This window comes from Silene latifolia, chromosome 10 (genome assembly GCF_048544455.1).
Source record: "Silene latifolia isolate original U9 population chromosome 10, ASM4854445v1, whole genome shotgun sequence".
In the NCBI taxonomy this organism is placed as follows: Eukaryota; Viridiplantae; Streptophyta; class Magnoliopsida; order Caryophyllales; family Caryophyllaceae; genus Silene; species Silene latifolia.
This window is the reverse complement of record NC_133535.1, coordinates 150,680,915-150,700,974: the sequence shown is the minus strand read 5'-3', so window position 1 is coordinate 150,700,974 and position 20,060 is coordinate 150,680,915. Positions and strand designations below refer to the sequence as shown.

Here is a 20,060-nt window from a genome sequence, read left to right as displayed (position 1 = left end):
GATGCAAGCCATAAGTATGAATGTGACATTAGTAGCCACGTCCCGTGCAATGTTTGCTAAGTGGTTTTCAAAATAATGGCTACGGTTTCCATCTTTCTAGTTTGCATTGGTTGATCCCTTACTTAACTGTTTCACATGATTCAGATTCTAATCCCATATTTATGTTGTATTTCCTTGAAATTTGTGCTTTTGTATAAATGACCGTAACCTTGTCTTTCATATTATTTAATTGTCTCACACGAATAGTTGAATCTTTATTATGCTAATGTCATCTATCTTGTTCCATCTCATTTAATTACCATGTTTAATTATAAACTTAATATTCATATCTTTAGTAAGTATCTTATATGACTTACCTGTTTTAGTTCTTTGTTATGTTCGTTTCGACATTTTGTGGCTGGGAGAACCTTGAGTTACTCCCCACTGACTGTGGCGTTCATGTTTACATGAATGACAGGTACTAATTGGTGCATTTATGGGGTGAAGACATGTGTGAGCTAGCGAGCACTTTGGCCTTGTAGTCGGTTTATTAGGATTGATTAGACTCACCTTTTATTGTATTGTCATTCGAGAGATATATTTTCCCTCACCTTGACTATCACATTTGTATAATTTAAACTTTATTTTCGCATTCTTTATTTATGTTTTGGATTTTAATGAACCCGCATTTTAATTTTTAAAAGTTTCAACAACTTCAAATTTTCCGCTTGAATTTATAAGTTATATTTTCCGCGTTATTGCGGGGGTGTCACAGTTGGTATCAGAGCCTATGTTGCTCCCGACGCACACACGTGTACCCCAAATTTAAAATTGAACTTGACCTTGAATAATGAATGAGAGATGGGTAGAACTAAGGACCTAAGTTGGTAGTCTCATTGTGTATGCTTCGTGATAGGTTCTAACATGTTTGTTGATTGTCACTTACTGTTGTGCCTTTGGATCAATGACCGTGAGTTTACCTACGTGAAGATCAAGACTTGGTGCCTTTTGCCGAGAATTGAAGATTGTTCAACCTTTGAAGAATGCTTCTTCTTCCTCGAAGATATTTCTCCTTCGTTGTGTACCTTGTCTTATCCTTTACTTCTTAATGCTTATTTCTTCTCCTAAACTCTCTTTTCTTTTTCCTTGGAGGTTACTCTTGTACCCTCCCAACTTGTCATTTGTTCCTTGCTTATCCTTCCTTAACGTTTTTTTTTATAATACTCTTTCTTTTGAGGAATGTTGACCTGGGTTGGAAATTTTGACTTTTGAGGAGATTGTTTGTATCTGACCCTTAACCCTGGTTTTGAGAGGTTGTGATGTTGGAAAGACTTAGGTGGTGTGATGAGACATACTTAGTGATTCTTATACCTAGATCCTTGATAAAGTGAGTATATCTGATTGGTGGATTCTGTGTGTCAGGTGTGAGTTGCATTTGCTACTAAGGTTATAGAACTTGGCTTTGTTGTTTATGTTTGGGATTTGAAAGGCTCGGGAAGTGTAGTGAAACGTGCCTTGGGATACTAGTGCTTAGTGCTTGACTTAAAATAGATGAAACTGAATGGTGGATTTGAGGATGTAGGATTGATTAAGTAAGTTGAGTTTGTGATTAGCTTTCGTAGTCGCTTTGGATATGAGGGTTTGATAATGTGTATGTTACCATATGAGAAATGCTAATTGTGGGATTATTAGTTGGTCTAAGTGAGTGACCTTGATTACTACTTGAGGTATGGTATGAGAGTGAGACTAAGCTACATTGTTGGGAAGTCTTAGCACTTGTTTTAGTAACTAGAAAGGATAATGGTATGGTTGACGCCAATTGTTAAGTTAAGGACATAGTTTCAATTTATGGTGTTAGCATGAGAATATATGAGGTGGTGAAGTATTGTTACTACTAAGACCTTGTTTCTTGAGAACTCGATGGTAAGTAAAGTTCTAGGATGTCGGATTTGAAAGAATATACCTTGTGATGATGGTGACCATAATGGATTGATGATATGATTTGATATTAGTTGGCTCTTGAGAGTTCTTCAGTTGAGAGAGACTTAGTATTGAGAAGTATTTGTTAACCCTATAGTTTTATAAACCTTGAGGTTGTATTGAGTACTTGAGATGATGGGATGATGTAGTAGATGATTGTAGCTTTGTTAGAAGCTTTGACCTTGATCTCGTGAAGGTTGTTTGTAGATGTTTGAGGATTTGGAGTGGTGTAATCACACTTATAGTGGAGTACCTTGTTTCATGGAATTGCTTAGGATGAAGTAACATAAGTGTTTTGGGGAAATCCTTGGGAGTGATGTGGTTATGAGTTTTGTTGTTAAGAAATTTTCGGAACCGCTTAGGTTGATGTTGTTATTTGAGGTTTGAGTATCTGGCCTTTCCTTGTTGCCTAATTTCCCTTCTTCTTTGACCATAAATGTTACCGTCCATACCTCTCTTCCTCGCTTCATCATGCCCCTCCTTTAATTTCGATGTTGGTAACCTATAAAACCCTATCTTTTATGCCCTTGTAAATTTGACTTCAATTCTTACCCTAAGAAGTTCATCATAGCTCTTTTGTTGGTTAAGTTTGGACTCTCTTAGCGTACCTTGTATTTATGTTGTCTAAATTGCTTTTCATTTCATACAATTCCTAAATATTTCAAACTACCATTTTTGGTTAGTGGTTAGAAACTTATGTTACTTTTGCAAAACTTTACCTATTTTAAAGATTAGGAAATAAAAATTTGATTTAGTTCCCTATTCATTCCATGTGTATAAACTCATTTATCATGATTTTAATTGCTAAACCTGATATTTCTTTAAATTTTAACCAATTTCTATTAACTTTGATCTATTTATGACTTCTTTGTCAAAGTTTAATATTATATTTTTAGAAATTGACTCCTTTTTGAATATCAACAATGAATCTTTCAACTTCCATTTGACTTTTGCAAAAGAAAATTTGAGTGAATTACCTTTCTCTTTTGATTTTAACGCCGATCGGATGTTAGAACTCGTTATTGGAGACGTTTGATAACTTGTTCTACGCTTGTCGGCGAACTGATTTTGTTTTGAATCTGTCTTTGACTTGGAAAGTTAGCGTTCTTGTGTGCACGACAAGAGCAATTTCGTTCCATGAATGAGACTTACACTTTTGAAAACTCTCCGTTAATGTTTTTGAAAGTATTTTGATTTTTGATTTATACCAATGATTTACCTTTCGATCGGGTTCTGTCGGAAAATTTTATTTGAAATTTTTGAAAGAATTTTAATTCTTACAACTAAGCAACCTTTTAATGTTTTGGTTACCGATTTTAAAGGTCCGGTTTTATTTTTATATAATCTTTCACTTCTACTTTCAAGTTTCGAGGACGAAACTTTTTAAAAGATGGGGTGATTGTAACACCCGCAAATTTCCCATTTTGATATTTAAAATTTATTAAACCGTTTGATTATTTTATTTTATATTTTTAAATTATTTAATTTAATTAATTCATTTTAAGCACGATTTTAATGAAAAGAATATTTTAAAGTACGCATTATTAAATTATATTTTTGAGGCATAATTTATATAAGAATTTATGTATACATATTTTGGTCGGACAGTAATAATAATAATTCCCGTCTCAATTTGCGTCTAGCTATAGACCGTCACATTTCCACTTGTGAGACTAATCTTTCTCGACCTATCCTATATCGACACACACACCCCTATCCACCCCACACTCTACCTTTATATATTATTACATATTAGTGTATATTATTATAATTACTACTATTATATAATATTCTTATTCTTATTAAATATTATGGTGGTTGTTGTCCATTTGCCCCACACATGCGTACTCCCTCCTTTCCTCGTCTCCTTTTCTTCTTCCCTGCACAAAAACAAAACAACAACAGCAGCGAACAACAGAGCACCGTACAACCCATTTTCGCAAGCTTCAAACCCAGATTTCTCCTCCGTCTCTCAACCAAAATGCATAATTTTCACACCATTCTCTTCCTCTTTCCTTCCTTATTCTTTCAAGGTAAGAAATTGTTTTTGTGGTGATTTCAGTTTGACCCGTCTCATGAAAGTTCTGACTTTTAGCTCTTTTATCTCGTTTTCTTTCCTCTAGTTTAAGAAAGTGAAGACCCGGTGAGAGGCTCATACTTTTTAGACGTTTTCTCGGAGTTTTGAAGGGCAAAAAGGTAACGGTGATAGGTTACTCGACAAACATGTCGAAAGTTCCGTCTTACTTGTCGTTCTCTGGTTCTTGGTTAATAAAGTTTAATTCTTTATTCCTTTTATCGTTTGTATAGTGTATTTGTCTCGAATGGGTGTCTGAAATGGTGGTATCGTCCCCTGTTCCTCTGACCGTGGTATTAATGGCCGCGGGACTGGTGTCGTACGATGGTGGTAGTCGAAATAGGGGATGTGGGTGACCTGTTACGGTCTCTGTTGGGCCAGGTTTTATGGGTTTGCAAGTTTGTCCCTCCATGACCGTGCTTGGCACATTTAGGGTGGTTGTTTTGTGACCCCGTTTTGTCTGTCGTGGGTGGCTTACATATTATGCATCAACGACGGATTCGGGTCATATTAATGATAACAATTCTGTCTAAATTTCCATTTCCAAATGGTTGGCTGTGACGGGTTTATGAGAACCCACAACGGGACTGTTTTGAGTCGTGTTGGTGACGGTCTTGTTTATATTCGGTAATCTCGTGTTGAATGGTTTCCTATAGACTGTGTCGGGTACCGTTTCGGTGGCTGTTCACAGGTGGTTTGGGCAGGCCACAGAGTAGTGGTCGGGTTTGATTTTGTTGGCGAGCTGATGGCTGGCCGTGGGTGGGTGCTTGAGTCACGGTTGCCTGTTTGTTGGGGTGTAGTTTACACGCCTGTCATGTATAATTGTTTATGGGTGTATTACAAGTTACAACACCCCTTTATTTCCTTGTCTTTCTTCTTTTTTTTCCTTGCTGATGGTTACTTAGTTGTCTTATTTGTTGGGTTGGACACTCACCAATTATTGGGCTTTGCTTGTTCCAATTATTGGGCTTAATATGCTTAACTTCTTGGATCTCCTATGACTTGTTAGCTGGAATTTCCTCGATTTAATGGTTGGACTTTATTTGATTCATTTATTGGTTTATTCGAATAGTTTAACTTCCGTCTCATATTTTATATAACGTAATTAGTTAATATCGTTCATTTATATATTTATTCCTCATCACATGATTTATAATTGTGGGATACATTATTTAATTATCTCAATTATATATGAATGATGTGTTTTCAGTTTAATATGAGACCAATTTAATTATTCATGCCTTGTTAGTAGTAAATGGTTCATCTTACATTTGAGTCATTTATAATTGAATTTTTGTTTTGCTTATTTTAAATAGTTCATTTCCGTTTGTTTACATTTTTATTCAAGTGACAAATATTGAAGAAATGAGTTACTTATTCATATTCATGATTATGATTTGGCATGAAATGTCTCACTTGGATTATCATCGGTTCATTACATGTAGTTGTCTCTTTCCAAGTTGATTCGTATCGCTTGGTTGAGTCGTATTCTTATGATAATGCCTTTATGCTATACCGCATTGCTTGACTTATCTTTACGCCTCTTTCGGACTGTCCTGCCAATTGTGGGTTTAGCTCATATCTTCCTCCTCTTTCGGACTGTCCTGCCGATTGTGGGTTCTCGATTTCCGATCTGTCTTCGAGTCTTGGATGCGGACTGTTCTGCCGCATGTCGAATCGGGAATTGTACTGTCCCGAGAGTCTGGCCAGATTTAGACTAGGACTGAGTCTTGGGAGTACCATTGTCATCCTACCAGGGGAATTATATATTGATATATGAGTAGTAAAGGTCTTGCTTGGTTATAGATATCGATATTTGTCTTTTAAGGTAAAGAGTTATGCCTTGTGTTGTTTGTCTTGGTCTTATTGGATACTAGGGGTGAGCTATAAGCCCTCTAGTTGCGATATGATCGCCGGGATTGATGTTCCCATCCGTTCTTATGGTGAGATGCAAGCCGTAAGTATGAATGTGACATTAGTTGCCACGTCCCGTGCAATGTTTGCTAAGTGGTTTTCCAAATAATGGCTACGATTTCTATCCTTGTAGTTTGCATTGGTTGATCCCTTACTTAACTGTTTCACATGATTCAGATTCTAATCTCATATCTATGTTGTATTTCCTTGAAATGTGTGCTTTTGAATAAATGACCGTATCCTTGTCTTTCATATTATTTAATTGTCTCACACGAATAGTTGAATCTTTATTATGCTAATGTCATCTATCTTGTTCCATCTCATTTAATTACCATGTTTAATTATAAACTTAATATTCATATCTTTAGTAAGTATCTTATATGACTTACCTGTTTTAGTTCTTTGTTATGTTCGTTTCGACATTTTGTGGCTGGGAGAACCTTGAGTTACTCCCCACTGACTGTGGCGTTCATGTTTACATGAATGACAGGTACTAATTGGTGCATTTATGGGGTGAAGACATGTGTGAGCTAGCGAGCACTTTGGCCTTGTAGTCGGTTTATTAGGATTGATTAGACTCACCTTTTATTGTATTGTCATTCGAGGGATATATTTTCCCTCACCTTGACTATCATATTTGTATACTTTAAACTTTATTTTCGCATTCTTTATTTATGTTTTGGATTTTAATGAACCCGCGCTTTAATTTTTAAAAGTTTCAACAACTTCAAATTTTCCGCTTGAATTTATAAGTTATATTTTCCGCGTTATTGCGGGGGTGTCACTTGCTTACTATTAGTTTCGTGACAAAAAACATTTACTAAAAAAAATTCACAACTTAAATAAATTTTTTTATTAGTTTTCCATTTCAATTTTTTTGTTTCATATCAATATAAAATAGAGTGAACTAATAAATATTGATGAGGTACAAATTTAAAAATTATAAATCTTCTATATACTAAGACAATACAACTTCTCTAAAGTTTCTCTCCAAAGTGCTCAAACTTATATATGGAAATAAATTAGATTTTTATTTATTAAACTAATTTTTGATTAAAAATAATCTATAATAAAAACTGTATCTGTATCTCCTATTATTAACTTCGTGACGAAAAGATTTTCTTTAAAATAATTTGATGTAGTTAAAATATTTTCATAGAAAACACAATTTATGGAATTATTCAATTCTTTTGATTAATTTTAATATTGGTTTTTTTTATAAAAATTCCCGTCTCTCTCAAATTTATCTCTTCCTCGGTGGTTACAGGCATATTGGACCATTTCCATTTTTTCAATACTAACGATTAATTTCGGTACGAAAGTAGATAATTGTGTCTACATGACGAACATGAGTAAAGGGATAACATTGTCTAAATTAGTTTCATTCTATTGTTTTACTCCGTACTTATTAAAATAGCAAGAACTAAAATAACCCCATTTAGAAACTCCAATGATTTGTTTGGACCAAAGAATGCCAAAGAAAGTGACTAGGGGAAGGCAGGCTATTGATTAGTTGGTCTCTCTTGAGACAAGTATTTCCGTTCTAAGAGGTCATATAACATTTCGTGTGGTTCGATGAGAAATACTTCTTGCTATTTCTTATTTTCTTATGCATCCTGTTTTTATCTCTTTTATGTTATTTGACTCGTTGTAGAGAAAAGCAAGGCTGCGTTCTTTCTAGCTTTTTCAGTTTATTTCGATTCAATTTAGTTAAGTTCAGCCTTAGCTCCAATAAGTTCAGATTGTCTTAGTCAATTTAGCCTTATTCTGTTAAATTTAGTTCAGTTAAGAACCATTTGATTCAGTTCAGGTCAATTCAATTCAGTTAAACTCATTTCAACCGAAAAGACTTAATTTCACACAAGAGACAGAATTACAGTCATTTATTTATTCAGTAAAAAAAAACACAGGAGAGCCTTCACTTAGTCTAGTGAATGGAACTATTAGATACTGCCCTTGATGGAGTTACTATAACTAGTATCAAAAAACCTAAACCAGAGCATCACCCCACCATACTTAGGCGACGATTTAATAGTCGGTAAGACTTGAGATATAAGAACCTGAGGCGGAATAAACCCGCTACTCGCCGCACCAGTAGCAACAGGAATACCAAGAAAAACCTGACCAGCATTCACAGTAGACCACTTACTCCAGGAGCTAAGTAACTGGTTGGTGTTACCATTGTATTGGCAAGCAGCCGAAGGGTTGTTATAGAATTGAACCCAAACAAAGTCGAAAACACCGGTATTGATTGCATGGCTTAGATGTGCATCGGGAAAAGGACATTGTGGTGCTGCAGATAGAAAGACTTTCCTTTGTGAGGTACTGTGTTCTTGGAGGGCCTTGGCTAGGACGTCGTAGTTTGCTCCTGTCCCGGCTTCTATGTCAAAATCTATTCCGTCTAGAATTGCGTTTCCAAATGGGCGCGAGGTTGAGGTTCCGCCTAGGAAGTTGTTCCATAGGAAGGTTGCTACCTATGGAAAAGAAATTAACAAATGATTAACTTATAAGAACCAAGCTCATTACAGAAAGTCTAGGGATTTTTAACTATTGCATTTTCACACCGAGAATTCTGAGTAGTCAAAATTTATTCCGTAAAAAACATTGACCGACTATCTCTTAATACGAGTTCCAAAAACAGTTTTTTTTTTCTTTTTTTTTTCAAATCAAAAATCTCGTAAAATGGATCCTTTGGGGCCTTGGGGGGTGGGGTGGGGGGACAAAGTTATGTTTTCAGATGTCGTAGACAAGATTTAAACCCAATGAAGTTTTTTTTATTCTTTTTTTTTAAAAAAAAAAGAACGGGGGTACAACTATACAAGTGAAAAAATTAAATAAGGGAATTGAAGGGTATAAATGAAAAAATTTCATTAATATTTATTGGCCTTATATTCGGTTAATTTAGCTGATGATGTCAATAATAACAAGTGATATTGATGACGGGAGTTTAGACCCCGTCAACATCAGAATGTTTTTTCTACCAGGTACTGTAGAGAAAACCTTGACTTGTATCTAAACAAAGGATAAATCGCTAATCGTTTTACCGATAAATTTACAAATCTATTCAAATCTGTAAGGCCAGATTGCCAGAAGTTACAGTATGAGGAGGAAGGATTAGTATTTAGTAAGAACCTGCTGAGCATCAGAAAAAGAGGAAAGGGAGTAAGTGCTATTAGAGTCTATTATATTAGATTCTATTATAGAATAGACTCGTATTGGGTCGAATAAGGCTAAAGTCCAAGTCCGTCTTGTATTGTAACCCTAGTTTCTATCTACCAATTGTACTATATATTTACGATATGTGGAATGGAAGAGGCAGACAATTGATTACCAATCTTAACATGGTATCAGTGTTTTCTAAAATAACAAAATTAAAATTCTAAAATACCCAACCCTAGCCGCCATGACTAACGGCGAGGGTACCAGTACTAAAATCGATGCCTCTTCCCCATTTTATCTTGGTCCGCAGGACCGTCCCGGTGATTCAATTACTCCTATCCGTCTGTCTTAAACCAAATTCGACGATTGGGCTCATGATGTCAGTGTTGCACTCAAGTCCCGTCGGAAATTCGTATTTGTTAACGGTACCATTACCGAACCTAAGGCTCCCTGTACGATTGATGATTGGGAGACCATACACTCCATGCTCGTGTCCTGGCTATCGGTTACTATATCACCTGAGATACGTGCACTTCTTCCGAAATATAAGAATGCTAAGCGTATGTGGGACGATCTCCATGAACGCTTTGGTGTTGTTGACGGGTCTCGCATTCAGCAACTCAAGGCTGGCCTGCGTGATTGTCGTCAGACTGATGGTATGTCCGTAGCGGTCTATTATGGTAAACTTTGTCAATTATGGGACGATCTCGACACACTCGAACCGATAATTTCCTGCGATTGCTGCTCTAGCTGTGCCAGTGGTAAACAGCACGCGGCTCGACGTGAGTCTGATCGTCTCCATCAATTTCTTCTCGGTTTATTGCCTAGTCAGTATGCATCCCTTTACTCCGTTATTTTGGCTCAATCTCCTCTGCCATCCGTAGATAGGGCGTTTAATATGATTACTCAGGAAGAACGGGTTCGCGGTATTGATCGTGCTAATGAACCCGTGGCTGAAATTGCGAGTTTTAATGTTCACACCAAATCCCGTATGGATACTCGTCCTCCTCCTAAACACCCCTCACAAATGACTCGTACAGAGAGATAACAACTACACTGTAATTCTTGCAATCGACGTGGGCATGATCGAAGCATGTGTTTCGATTTAATGGATGAGAGACCGGACTGGTGGTACGAATTGAAAGGCCTTACCCCGCCAGGTACTCGTGGTGGAAAATCAGGCCGTGGTCGAGGTGGGGGGAGAGGTGGTTCTTGCCCTCGGGATGAAACCAGCAGAGGAGAAATGTCGACACCCGCATCCTCTAATGCCGTACAGTCATCCCCTTCTGGTGCCGGTGATTCTTCACAATCCGATTCCGCATCTCTGGTAACTGTTTATGGTACTCCCACACACACTCATTCTGGTAAGTGGTTAATTGATACGGGATGTTCACATCACGTCACTGGTAACTACGCGCTTTTGTTTGATGTTCACACAATACCGAGTCGTATTGTGGGTTTGCCCAATGGAACTAGCATCTACGCTTCTCAAGTGGGTCGTGTAAAAGTCACACCCAATATTTTGCTTGATTCCGTGTTATACGTACCACAATTGCAATGCAATTTGATTTCGGCATCGCAATTAAGTGACAACTTAAATTGCGAATTTATAACTAATGCCAATTCGTGTATTATACAGGACCGGGATACGAGGGAGACGATTGGCACGGGTGAGAGGCTAGATGGACTCTACTATCTTCGTGAAGACTACTTTGTAAGCACGGTGGTGGCTGCGTCCTCTTTAAATTTATGGCATTCTAGATTGGGTCATCAGTCTGAGCAAGTTGTTAAAATGCTCCCTTTTTTACGTACTAGCAAACAAACTCTATTGAAACCGTGTGAGGTTTGTCATCGAGCTAAACACATTCGTAGTAGTTTTCCATTAAGTAATAATAAAAGTTCGTGTGCATTTGAACTCATTCATTGTGACTTGTGGGGTCCGTATGAGGTGTTGTCGACGTCTGGGGCTCAATATTTTTTGACATTAGTTGATGATTATTCGAGGGGGGTGTGGATTTATTTGTTAAATGCTAAAACTGAGGTCTATAATAAATTTTTATTATTATTGGCCATGATCAAACGACAATTCTCAGCTGACATTATAATTGTACGGAGTGATAATGGGACTGAGTTTCACACATTAAAACCAAATTTTTCCACCCATGGAATCATATTTCAATCATCGTGTGTGGGCACCCCTCAACAAAATGGGCGAGTGGAGAGAAAACATCAACATATATTAAATGTTGCCCGTGCCTTGCGATTTCAAGGCGGCTTACCTATTGAATTCTGGGGGGAGTGTGCTTTGGCTGCTGCTTTTGTCATAAATCGTACCCCGTCCCGACTATTAGATGGGTTAACACCATATGAAGTCTTATTCGAAAAATCACCCAATTATGAGCTATTACGAGTTTTTGGGTCGTTGTGCTTCGCTCACAATCAACGATCCAAAGGAGACAAGTTTGCGAGTCGTAGCCGTAAATGTGTGTTTATGGGCTATCCGTCGGGACAGAAGGGGTGGTATTTGTATGATCTTGAAAGAAGGGAATTTTTTGTATCGCGAGATGTGAAATTTTATGAAGATCAATTCCCATTTCATGGCGGGTCTGGTCGCCATTTGGATACTACCGCGGACAAGTCGAATGATTATTTTGTTGATTGGAATGATGGTCAGGAAGAGGAAATAAATAATGATGATCCAGGTACTCCACCGAGCACGGCCACTGCCGAGGTTACGGCTCCACACACGGCTGATAATACCCCCTCGAGTGCCCCATCAACGGACCCCACTGACCCGTCTTCTCCCTTGCGTGCACCTGAGTCCGAAATGGTGCCAGCTTCACCTGTTTTGGGCCGTGGCCATCGTGCCAAGTCTCGGCCAAAGTCCCTTCAAGACTATGTGGTTGATTTTTCGGATGATGATAGTGATGATAGTAGTCCATCCAGCGCCTCTAACCTGCGTGTTTCATCGTCCTCCCCAGGTACTCCCTATCCTATAGCTAATTATCTTTCTTGTCCATCTTGTATTGTAACCCTAGTTTCTATCTACCAATTGTACTATATATTTACGATATGTGGAATGGAAGAGGCAGACAATTGATTACCAATCTTAACAAGTGCCAACACCACCACCCAAAGAGAGAAATACTTTGACACCGCTACTTTGGCAACCAGCGATATCGTTTCCGATGCTACTGCAACTTCCTGCAATATTTGGATTGCAGTGACCAACTAAGTTCAGTTGAGGTGTCTGACCATTTCCAAATACATTCAGGAAACCAATATTTATGAATTTGTAATTTCCTGTCGCACAAGCGACCGCTAAGGTGCCTTCCCCCGTGTTTTGACCCCAGTAAGTGGCGATTCCGGCCCCATTGCAGAGACTGGCTAATAGAGATGTGAGGATTAACAGTGGTAATGCTAAGACAGTCATGTTTAGTTGTTTCCCATATTCTTATGTGATGCCTGGTTTATATAACACAGAAAAGGTTATTTTAGTCCTAAGTTTTAAGTACGGAGTATCAATTAGGAGTATTTAGTAGAATAATAAACACAAATATAGAGAGGGACCTAAAAGTGGTGTCATAATCTAAGCATTGAAGTTGAGAAGTTTGAATATAATCTTAGAATTATGCTTATATTTCTAATAGAGAAGAATGATGGAATACTAATTTAGACCTGACAAAACTGACCCGACTCAAATAATCCGACCTGACTTGGCCTAACTTGACCCGATATTGTCGCAGACGTACTGATATGGCTAAAAAAGTTGATAATAATTCCTCCTCGATCCGACCGGTTGACCCGTTTGTTAGGAAATACCGGAGTACCATAGTACTCGTAGTATTATGGCTATATGCTAAACAAGTTGGGTAGATGTTGAAATAACAAACAGTAAATCAAATTTGTAGTCAATGAAACATGAGCATCAAATAGGTGTAAATTCATTCTGATGACTTATTGGTAGATGCATTGACTCATTGACTTCAAATTGCATGATTGATATTTTACATAATACTAGCAGCCTCTTTTCTCCGAGTTTGTGTTTTGACTCGGGTTTTTACCCAATGCACAGCTAAGATAGCACTGTAGGTTCCACCTTGTAACCAACGATAAAGAAATTGCTCGACTTAACAAATAATAATAAGTCTCCGAGAAAAAAGGTTTAGTGAATATGAATTGGAGTAGGTTATAAAAGAGATGGGATTTACGGGGAAATGACGATGTGAAGTACTTAATCGGCGTTATTTAGCAATCAGTCGGTCTTCTGAGAGACCGTCTCCCACTAAATATAACATGGAAAATAGAAATTAAATAACTCCAAGTCGGAGTGGAATAAAGAGAGACTCAGTTTCCGGTCTAATCATAGATTTTGATACATTCATTTCGAAATTGGAAAAATCCTTTACTCAAGATTGTACCATCACAGGAATTCGCCGTGGTTCTGATTGAAGCCGGCGCACTGGTGTTGCTGGGACGTCTGGTAGCGCTATTGCTATGTCAGTCGGACGATCCATATGATCAGGAGAGTTACCATGATTCTGAAACTCAGTAGTACCCAGAAATTTTCTCCTGTTTTTCTTGGAAATCGAAATAAGGTAAGTTATGATTCCAAGAGATGCAGCACCAAAACAAAATGCAGCAGCTGCACCAAATATCCCAGGTTTAACTTTGTAATAGTTTGTATTATCAACCCAGATACTGCGTAACAAGGACACGAGGCCTGACTCGGGGAATTGAACGCCATACTGTTTTGCTCCTCCGATCAAGTAGACTATTATTGCTGCTATACATGACAACTTGCCAATTTATCATCCACACACTGTTTTTCTCAGTGATTCTACATGTTTATTTCGAGGGGTACAAGTGAAAATCTCAAAAACATAAGGGATATTCTCTCGTGTACCCCTCAACTTTTTCATTTTCTAAGATATACCCCTCTTTTCTTGCAAAAAGCTTTCACCGTTAATAACTCTTGGTTACAGGTTCAGATTACGATTAAAAAAAATTCACCGACGTCTCAACTCGTAGTCGGGAATTATGGTCGGTCAAAGTTTATTCCTTAAAAAAGTTTTGACCAACCATAACTACAGGCTACGTGTTCAAAAAGCGGTGATTTTTTTTTTTCAAATTCAAGTAATTGGTTTGAAAAAAAAAATTACCGTTTTCTGAACTCGTAGCATCGAATTATTGTCGGTCAAAGTTTTTGTGAAAAACGAGGGGCACATCTTACGAAAAAGTTTAGGGGTACACAAGAGAATATCCCAAAACATAATTACCAGAACAAGACGAAAGCGAAAATGGAAAGTATCTGTGAAGAGGGAGAAGAATTCCGTCCGCTGCAACAACCACAGTCAGTTAAGATACTTATGAAAATTTGACCAAAAATGACAGAAACTGAAGCTGCAACCAACAGATAGAATGCCGCACTGCGAAAGTAATCGCACCGACAGAATGCCGCACTACACAATCTTCACCTGTGCAGTAGTCATCATCGTCATTCCAGCTAAACCGAAACAAATGAACCTGTCCAAAACATCAAATGACAGAAACTGAAGTAACTCTAGCTTCGGCCCTGAACATAAATAGATTAATTAACAAGCAGTTATCATTGTCTTATCAGGGGCAAACTCGAGCAGAAGACCCACCGCGGTTGAAATCACACCAATGCAAACTGCTATTGACTTGCATTGCATCTTCTTCATTTCTCAGCATAAACTCGATAGTAGGAATAACTAAGAACCTTCTGAACTTGCAATTAGGCTGAAGGCCGAGACATATAATGTGATGAGTTTGTATGGTTCTCACATCATAATTAATTAATTTATATAAGATTCATAATTTAATATTCAGAGGAGTTGATTTTATAATTGTTGCAGAAGTATGCTTGTTGTTGACTTAAGTGATCATTCTTTCAAGTTTGTGGTGTTAAGTATTTGATTAATCCTGTTAAGGAATCGGACAGCCACGCAACTACGAGACCTTGTTAGGTCGGTCACTATAACTTTTTAACGACTCTCTTAAGATGGCCCTGTGCATATACGGAGTAATTCTCAATCTAACAACAAGAACTATCGTTACCTTAGTTTGGTCGGTCTCTCTAATCGTCTAACCACCTTCATAGGACAGGCCTTGGCATATACGTAGTACATGCCAATTTGTCGACAAGGATATCGTTACCAATTTGCCTAAACATATAACGCGGTCACTTATTATCGCAAACAACCCCCAAAAATCAGACCCATATACATCAATTCCAAGAAAGAAAAGAACATTCAAACTTTATTATTGATCAGGAATTATAAAGAAGCTTAAACTACGCACTTACTGATGTTATAGCAAAATTATGATACAAAGATTAAGAAAATAGCTTTAAGATCTCCTCCAAGCTCTAGCCATGTAAACAACCCATATAACATACACCATGTCTTTAATATCTTCGTAGAATCGGAAATAGGCATGTCTCCAAGATCTCTTCACAACTAAAGTGCCACAAACTCCCCAAAATCCTACGATGAATCCAAGTATCACACTTATGTAAACTCCCAGCATAAAGTTGTCTTTCGTGTCTTGCTCGTGGTAACCATTTGGCGCGATGGCGGGTGCTTCATCTCCAACACAAGTAGGGAGCGGTGCTCCGCAAAGCCCAGGATTTCCCATGTAATTTGATGCATCAAAGCTTTGCAATTGGGTACCGACTGGAATCTTCCCCGTCAAGTTGTTGTCGGAAATATCGAATACCGTTAGATAGCTAACTTGAGCCAAACTTGCTGGGATTTCTCCGGTAAGATGGTTATGTGATAAATCAAGAGACTCCAAAGAGGTCAGTTGACCTATTCTTGGCATAATAAAACCCGTAAGATTGTTTCGTGATAGATTTAAGAATTTTAATCCAATGAGATTTGATATACCTTCTGGAATATGACCTTCTAACTTATTGTTGGAAATATCAATGCCTTTAAGTAATCCTAGTGAATAATCGCCACCAAATGTCTGTTCATTTCTTTTCCACATCACGCGTGTATTATCATTGTCGCCGTAAGCACTGTCTGGAATAACTTCCCGCTGTTCAAAGGAGTTGCCATCTGTATTAGACATGCTTACCAGTTTGTATAAACATTTTGGAATAGTACCAGAGATGTGATTGCCAGAAAGGTCCATGAGTTGAAGTTGTGAAAGATCACAAAAGCTTGTAGGAAGGACTCCGGTAAAACCATTATTTTGTAGGTTAAGAATGACAAGATTCCCTAAACTATGCCCAAAGCTAGGGGGTATGTGACCAACCAATGAGTTATTTGCAACGTCAAGAAATATCAATGACTTGCAATTTACTAGGGATGCCGGTATCTCACCTGATAGATTATTGTTACTCAATTTTAAACCAAGAAGTTGGTCTAATTCACCCATAGAGGTTGGTAAGTTTCCCCAAAGACTACAGTTCGGAAACTTTTCTGAAAGCAAGTTGTTGGATATATCAAGATCGGAAAGAGGACTTCTGATAACTTGTGCGTGTGGGCACAATAAATTAAAAAGGCCTCCTGAAAACTTGTTATTGTTTAGATATAGATGTGATACATTATTCCTTAGAAATGAGGGTATTACACCTTCCAAGAAGTTGTAACTCAAGTCAATTTGAGGGGAGTTATTAAAGATGATTGATATATCTGGAATCATACCATAAATCATATTGTGAGACATGACTAGATAGACAATTTCCGACAACAAGCTCGAGCTCCAAAAGGAATGAGGAATAGTGTCTGAAATACTAGCATTGGATATATCAAGCTCCAACAAGTTTTTTTGAGTTGTAATCCATCTGGGAAAATAAGGGCCTATCTTGCATGATCCTAGATATAGCGTATCGAGCTGAAATGGAGGAATCCAATCAACTCTAATGTTAACCACAACTTCTTTGTTCAATGACAAATCCAAATAACGTAGTTTTGAAAGGTTTGATAAGTGGGCAATTGTGAGAGTTCCATTCAATGAATTAAATGAAAGATCCAATTTCTCGAGCATCGTAAGTTTCCCAAGGGGTTGAGTAATTGTCCCATTCAGGTTATTTCCTCCAACTACTAATTCCCTTAAGAAATAAAATGCCCCAATGCTGTCCGGAATTGTGCCCCAAACTTTGTTTTCACTTAATAGTAGAGACACTAATGCCTTGTGAGGACATGTAGCAAACGATTGGAGGATGTCAGAGAACTTGTAGTTGAGATTGGTATTGGACATGTCCAAGGTTTGCAAGCTACATAAGTTATCAAGAAGTTTCATAGCATGTAAAGATAGTTGCAGATTATTAGCAAACATTTGGTTATTGGAGAGGTCAAGATATATAAGGTTGGTCTCAAGTCCACTCAAGTTGAACAACCACTCAAATATTGACGTGTCATTCAAGTTATTAATATGAAGGTCGATGACAGTAAGGGTTGTTGATGAATTAATATATGAAAGAGAAGAAGGTGAGTTTTGAGATAATTGACAACTACCCAAACGAAGCTCTCGTAAAGAAGGTAGGTTGTTAACAATAGAGAGCCAGATGTTTGTAGTTGCACTCAGATCAATACCACTCAAGTCCACTTCCCTTAACAACCTCATACGCGAAAGCCACCACAAGTTATCCACCCTCATGTTATTATCTTCATCTGAATATTCAACATTAAGATCGAGGGATGTTAATCTGGAAAGATTTCCGATCTCTTGAGGAATAACACCCGAAAACCCAGACTGGGAGAGGTTAAGTTGCTCTAAACTAGCAAATGAACCTATAAACTTGGGTAATTGCCCATTGAAATTATTACTACTGAGGTCCAAATATTTCAAATGCTTCAAATTAATCAGGGAAATACTGAGTGTACCTTCAAAACAAGGATTGTAGGATTGCCCAATGCCATAGATAGTATCGAAACGAGAACCACGAAGTTTGATACCAATGACATGACCGGATTGGTTGTCGCAGCGAATACCGGGCCATCGGCAGCAATCCTGAGTGTGTCTCCAAGAATCGAGAAGTCCACAATGGTCAACACTAATGCCCCGTTTGAAGTGAAGCAGGGCATCTCTCTCACTTTCCACACATTGAAAGTGGGTTTTATTAACCTCAAATGATCCGGCATGGCAATTATAGTATGTTACCCAAACACTGAAGAGTACAATGAGAAGGTGTTTAAATGATCTACGAAAGAAATGGGAACTCATTGTTATTCAAAATGGTCAAGTATAAATATAATTAATTCGAGAATAATGTTTATTATATTGATTTTTTTTGGTAACAATAATGTTTATTATATTGATTAGAAGGTGGTTGTGTGCATTTATTTATAGTAGAATGCACTCCATAATTTTAATCATAGTCTACTTTGACGGAGATAATGGACTCTTGGGCTAGATATCACCGAAACGAACACGGACAAAGAGACACGGCATCCCATGAAATTCAGGACACGGGACACGTTATTTAAATTTAATAAAACTTATATTTACGATTTTACTTTTGAAAATTTATTAAATTTAAATAAGTGAAGAAACTTGACATTAATTATAATTCATTCTTATTTCCAAAACCAACTTATAATTATTCTATTTCGACATCCCACTATTCCATCGCAAAACAACCCACCGGCTACACCATTCACCTCGAATTCAACTTTATTTCGTTTAAAGGTGTGGCCAAAATGTGTCTAAATATCATGAACACATGCCCAAATAAAAGAAGAAAGTTAGACACGACTTTATAGGTGTTCGACACGTTTTAACGCGTGTGCAACACGAATATGCCGATTTGGAGGAGTGTCCCTGCTACCTAACTAAATACGATGGTGAATGGTTGAATGTTCGTTCTTGGTTAGTCTTGGTCTTCTGATATAATTTTTAATCATGATTGATACTTGTATGGTTAAGGTTGAGCAAAAGTCTTGGTCAACTGTTATTTTTAATCATGATTAATTAAAACTCGTTTAGAAGAGTATATAAGGATTAGCTAAGTAAGCTTAGGTGTTTCTCCAAGTCTCTTTTGTAATGGACATATCCGTCACAAGTTTACGGCGACAGGTTAAGTATTATTCATATAGGTAGATAAGATAAAACAGATTGCTACTCTTTAGGTACTCTGCTTTTGTCTTATATACCCACATGGGTAGTACTTAACCCGTCTCAAGCTTGCGATTGATATGCTTGTCATAAATGAAAATTTGTGTAGGCGTTTAGGGACGCCTTATAGACAAAATCTGTTAAATGCAGTTGAAATGAGAAGAAAAACAGTTTTTCTCTGTCGAATAATCCTTAGACAGTCAAGTAAAATTAGGTCACAAACACAACTGGAGAAGGAACTCGACTCGAAAACAATTCGACCCAATATATCGGGACCCAAAAATGACCTGATCCAAAATCATGCTCGAATGACCCATATCCTTCAAATGAAGCTAAGTAAGATAAATGTGTGATTATCAAAGAATGTTGAATCTTCGTTCTAATTTGTTTTAAGTCTCGGTCTTCTGGAGTGTAACTTGGGCTAACTTTTTCTTTTCCACGAAGAGTAATACGCATTTTCGAGGACCGTGGACCGTGGGGTAGTTAAAGAACGAATTTGAGTGCACGATACTGTATAAAGGTAAAATCAAGCCGTCAATCAAGGGATATTGTTTAAGGCTTACGGCCAAGACATATAATGCGATGAGTTGGTATGGTTCTCACATCATCATTAATTTATACTTTATTCAGACTCCTTCGAACTACCTCAATTTATTGTCAAATTTTATTTTTTTTAGGCTACATTAGACTTCCTTAACTCATGTGTTTATCACTCATACCAAAATGTTAAAATTTATCAACAAATTATGAGACACATTCACCATTCTCCCGGTTAATATTATTATGATAATAGAGTTTGTCGCATTCCCCCAATCAAACAATTTACTCAACTAATGTAGTTGGGTAGTCGAGGTCGAACCACAAA

General features: G+C 37.5%; 2 protein-coding genes across 2 annotated transcripts; both read right to left on the bottom strand.

Moving 5' to 3' along the window:
* Positions 1–7,801: 7,801 nt before the first annotated feature.
* LOC141609342 (acidic endochitinase-like) lies at positions 7,802–12,644 on the bottom strand. Its single transcript, XM_074428432.1, has 3 exons — positions 12,221–12,644; positions 9,080–9,126; positions 7,802–8,421 (listed from the first exon to the last, which is right to left on the bottom strand). Exons 1-3 carry the CDS (start codon positions 12,537–12,539, stop codon positions 7,891–7,893), a joined length of 897 nt encoding a protein of 298 aa, XP_074284533.1. The 5' UTR covers positions 12,540–12,644; the 3' UTR covers positions 7,802–7,890.
* Positions 12,645–13,515: 871 nt separating this feature from the next.
* On the bottom strand, positions 13,516–18,304 carry LOC141608523 (receptor-like protein EIX2). Its single transcript, XM_074427868.1, has 5 exons — positions 15,515–18,304; positions 14,738–14,869; positions 14,554–14,632; positions 14,386–14,445; positions 13,516–13,892 (listed from the first exon to the last, which is right to left on the bottom strand). Exons 1-5 carry the CDS (start codon positions 18,302–18,304, stop codon positions 13,516–13,518), a joined length of 3,438 nt encoding a protein of 1,145 aa, XP_074283969.1.
* Positions 18,305–20,060: the final 1,756 nt, after the last annotated feature.

Coding starts and splice junctions, on each gene's coding strand:
- LOC141609342 (XM_074428432.1), bottom strand. CDS start 12,539: ATGACTGTCTTAGCATTACCACTGTTAATCCTCACATCTCTATTAGCC. Junction 9,127..12,220: donor GGGTGGTGGTGTTGGCACTT/GTTAAGATTGGT, acceptor CTAATATAATAG/ACTCTAATAGCACTTACTCC. Junction 8,422..9,079: donor CTTTTTCTGATGCTCAGCAG/GTTCTTACTAAA, acceptor TCTTTTCCATAG/GTAGCAACCTTCCTATGGAA.
- LOC141608523 (XM_074427868.1), bottom strand. CDS start 18,304: ATGAGTTCCCATTTCTTTCGTAGATCATTTAAACACCTTCTCATTGTA. Junction 14,446..14,553: donor TGTAGTGCGGCATTCTGTCG/GTGCGATTACTT, acceptor TGGTTGTTGCAG/CGGACGGAATTCTTCTCCCT. Junction 13,893..14,385: donor TTCGCTTTCGTCTTGTTCTG/GTAATTATGTTT, acceptor TGTCATGTATAG/CAGCAATAATAGTCTACTTG.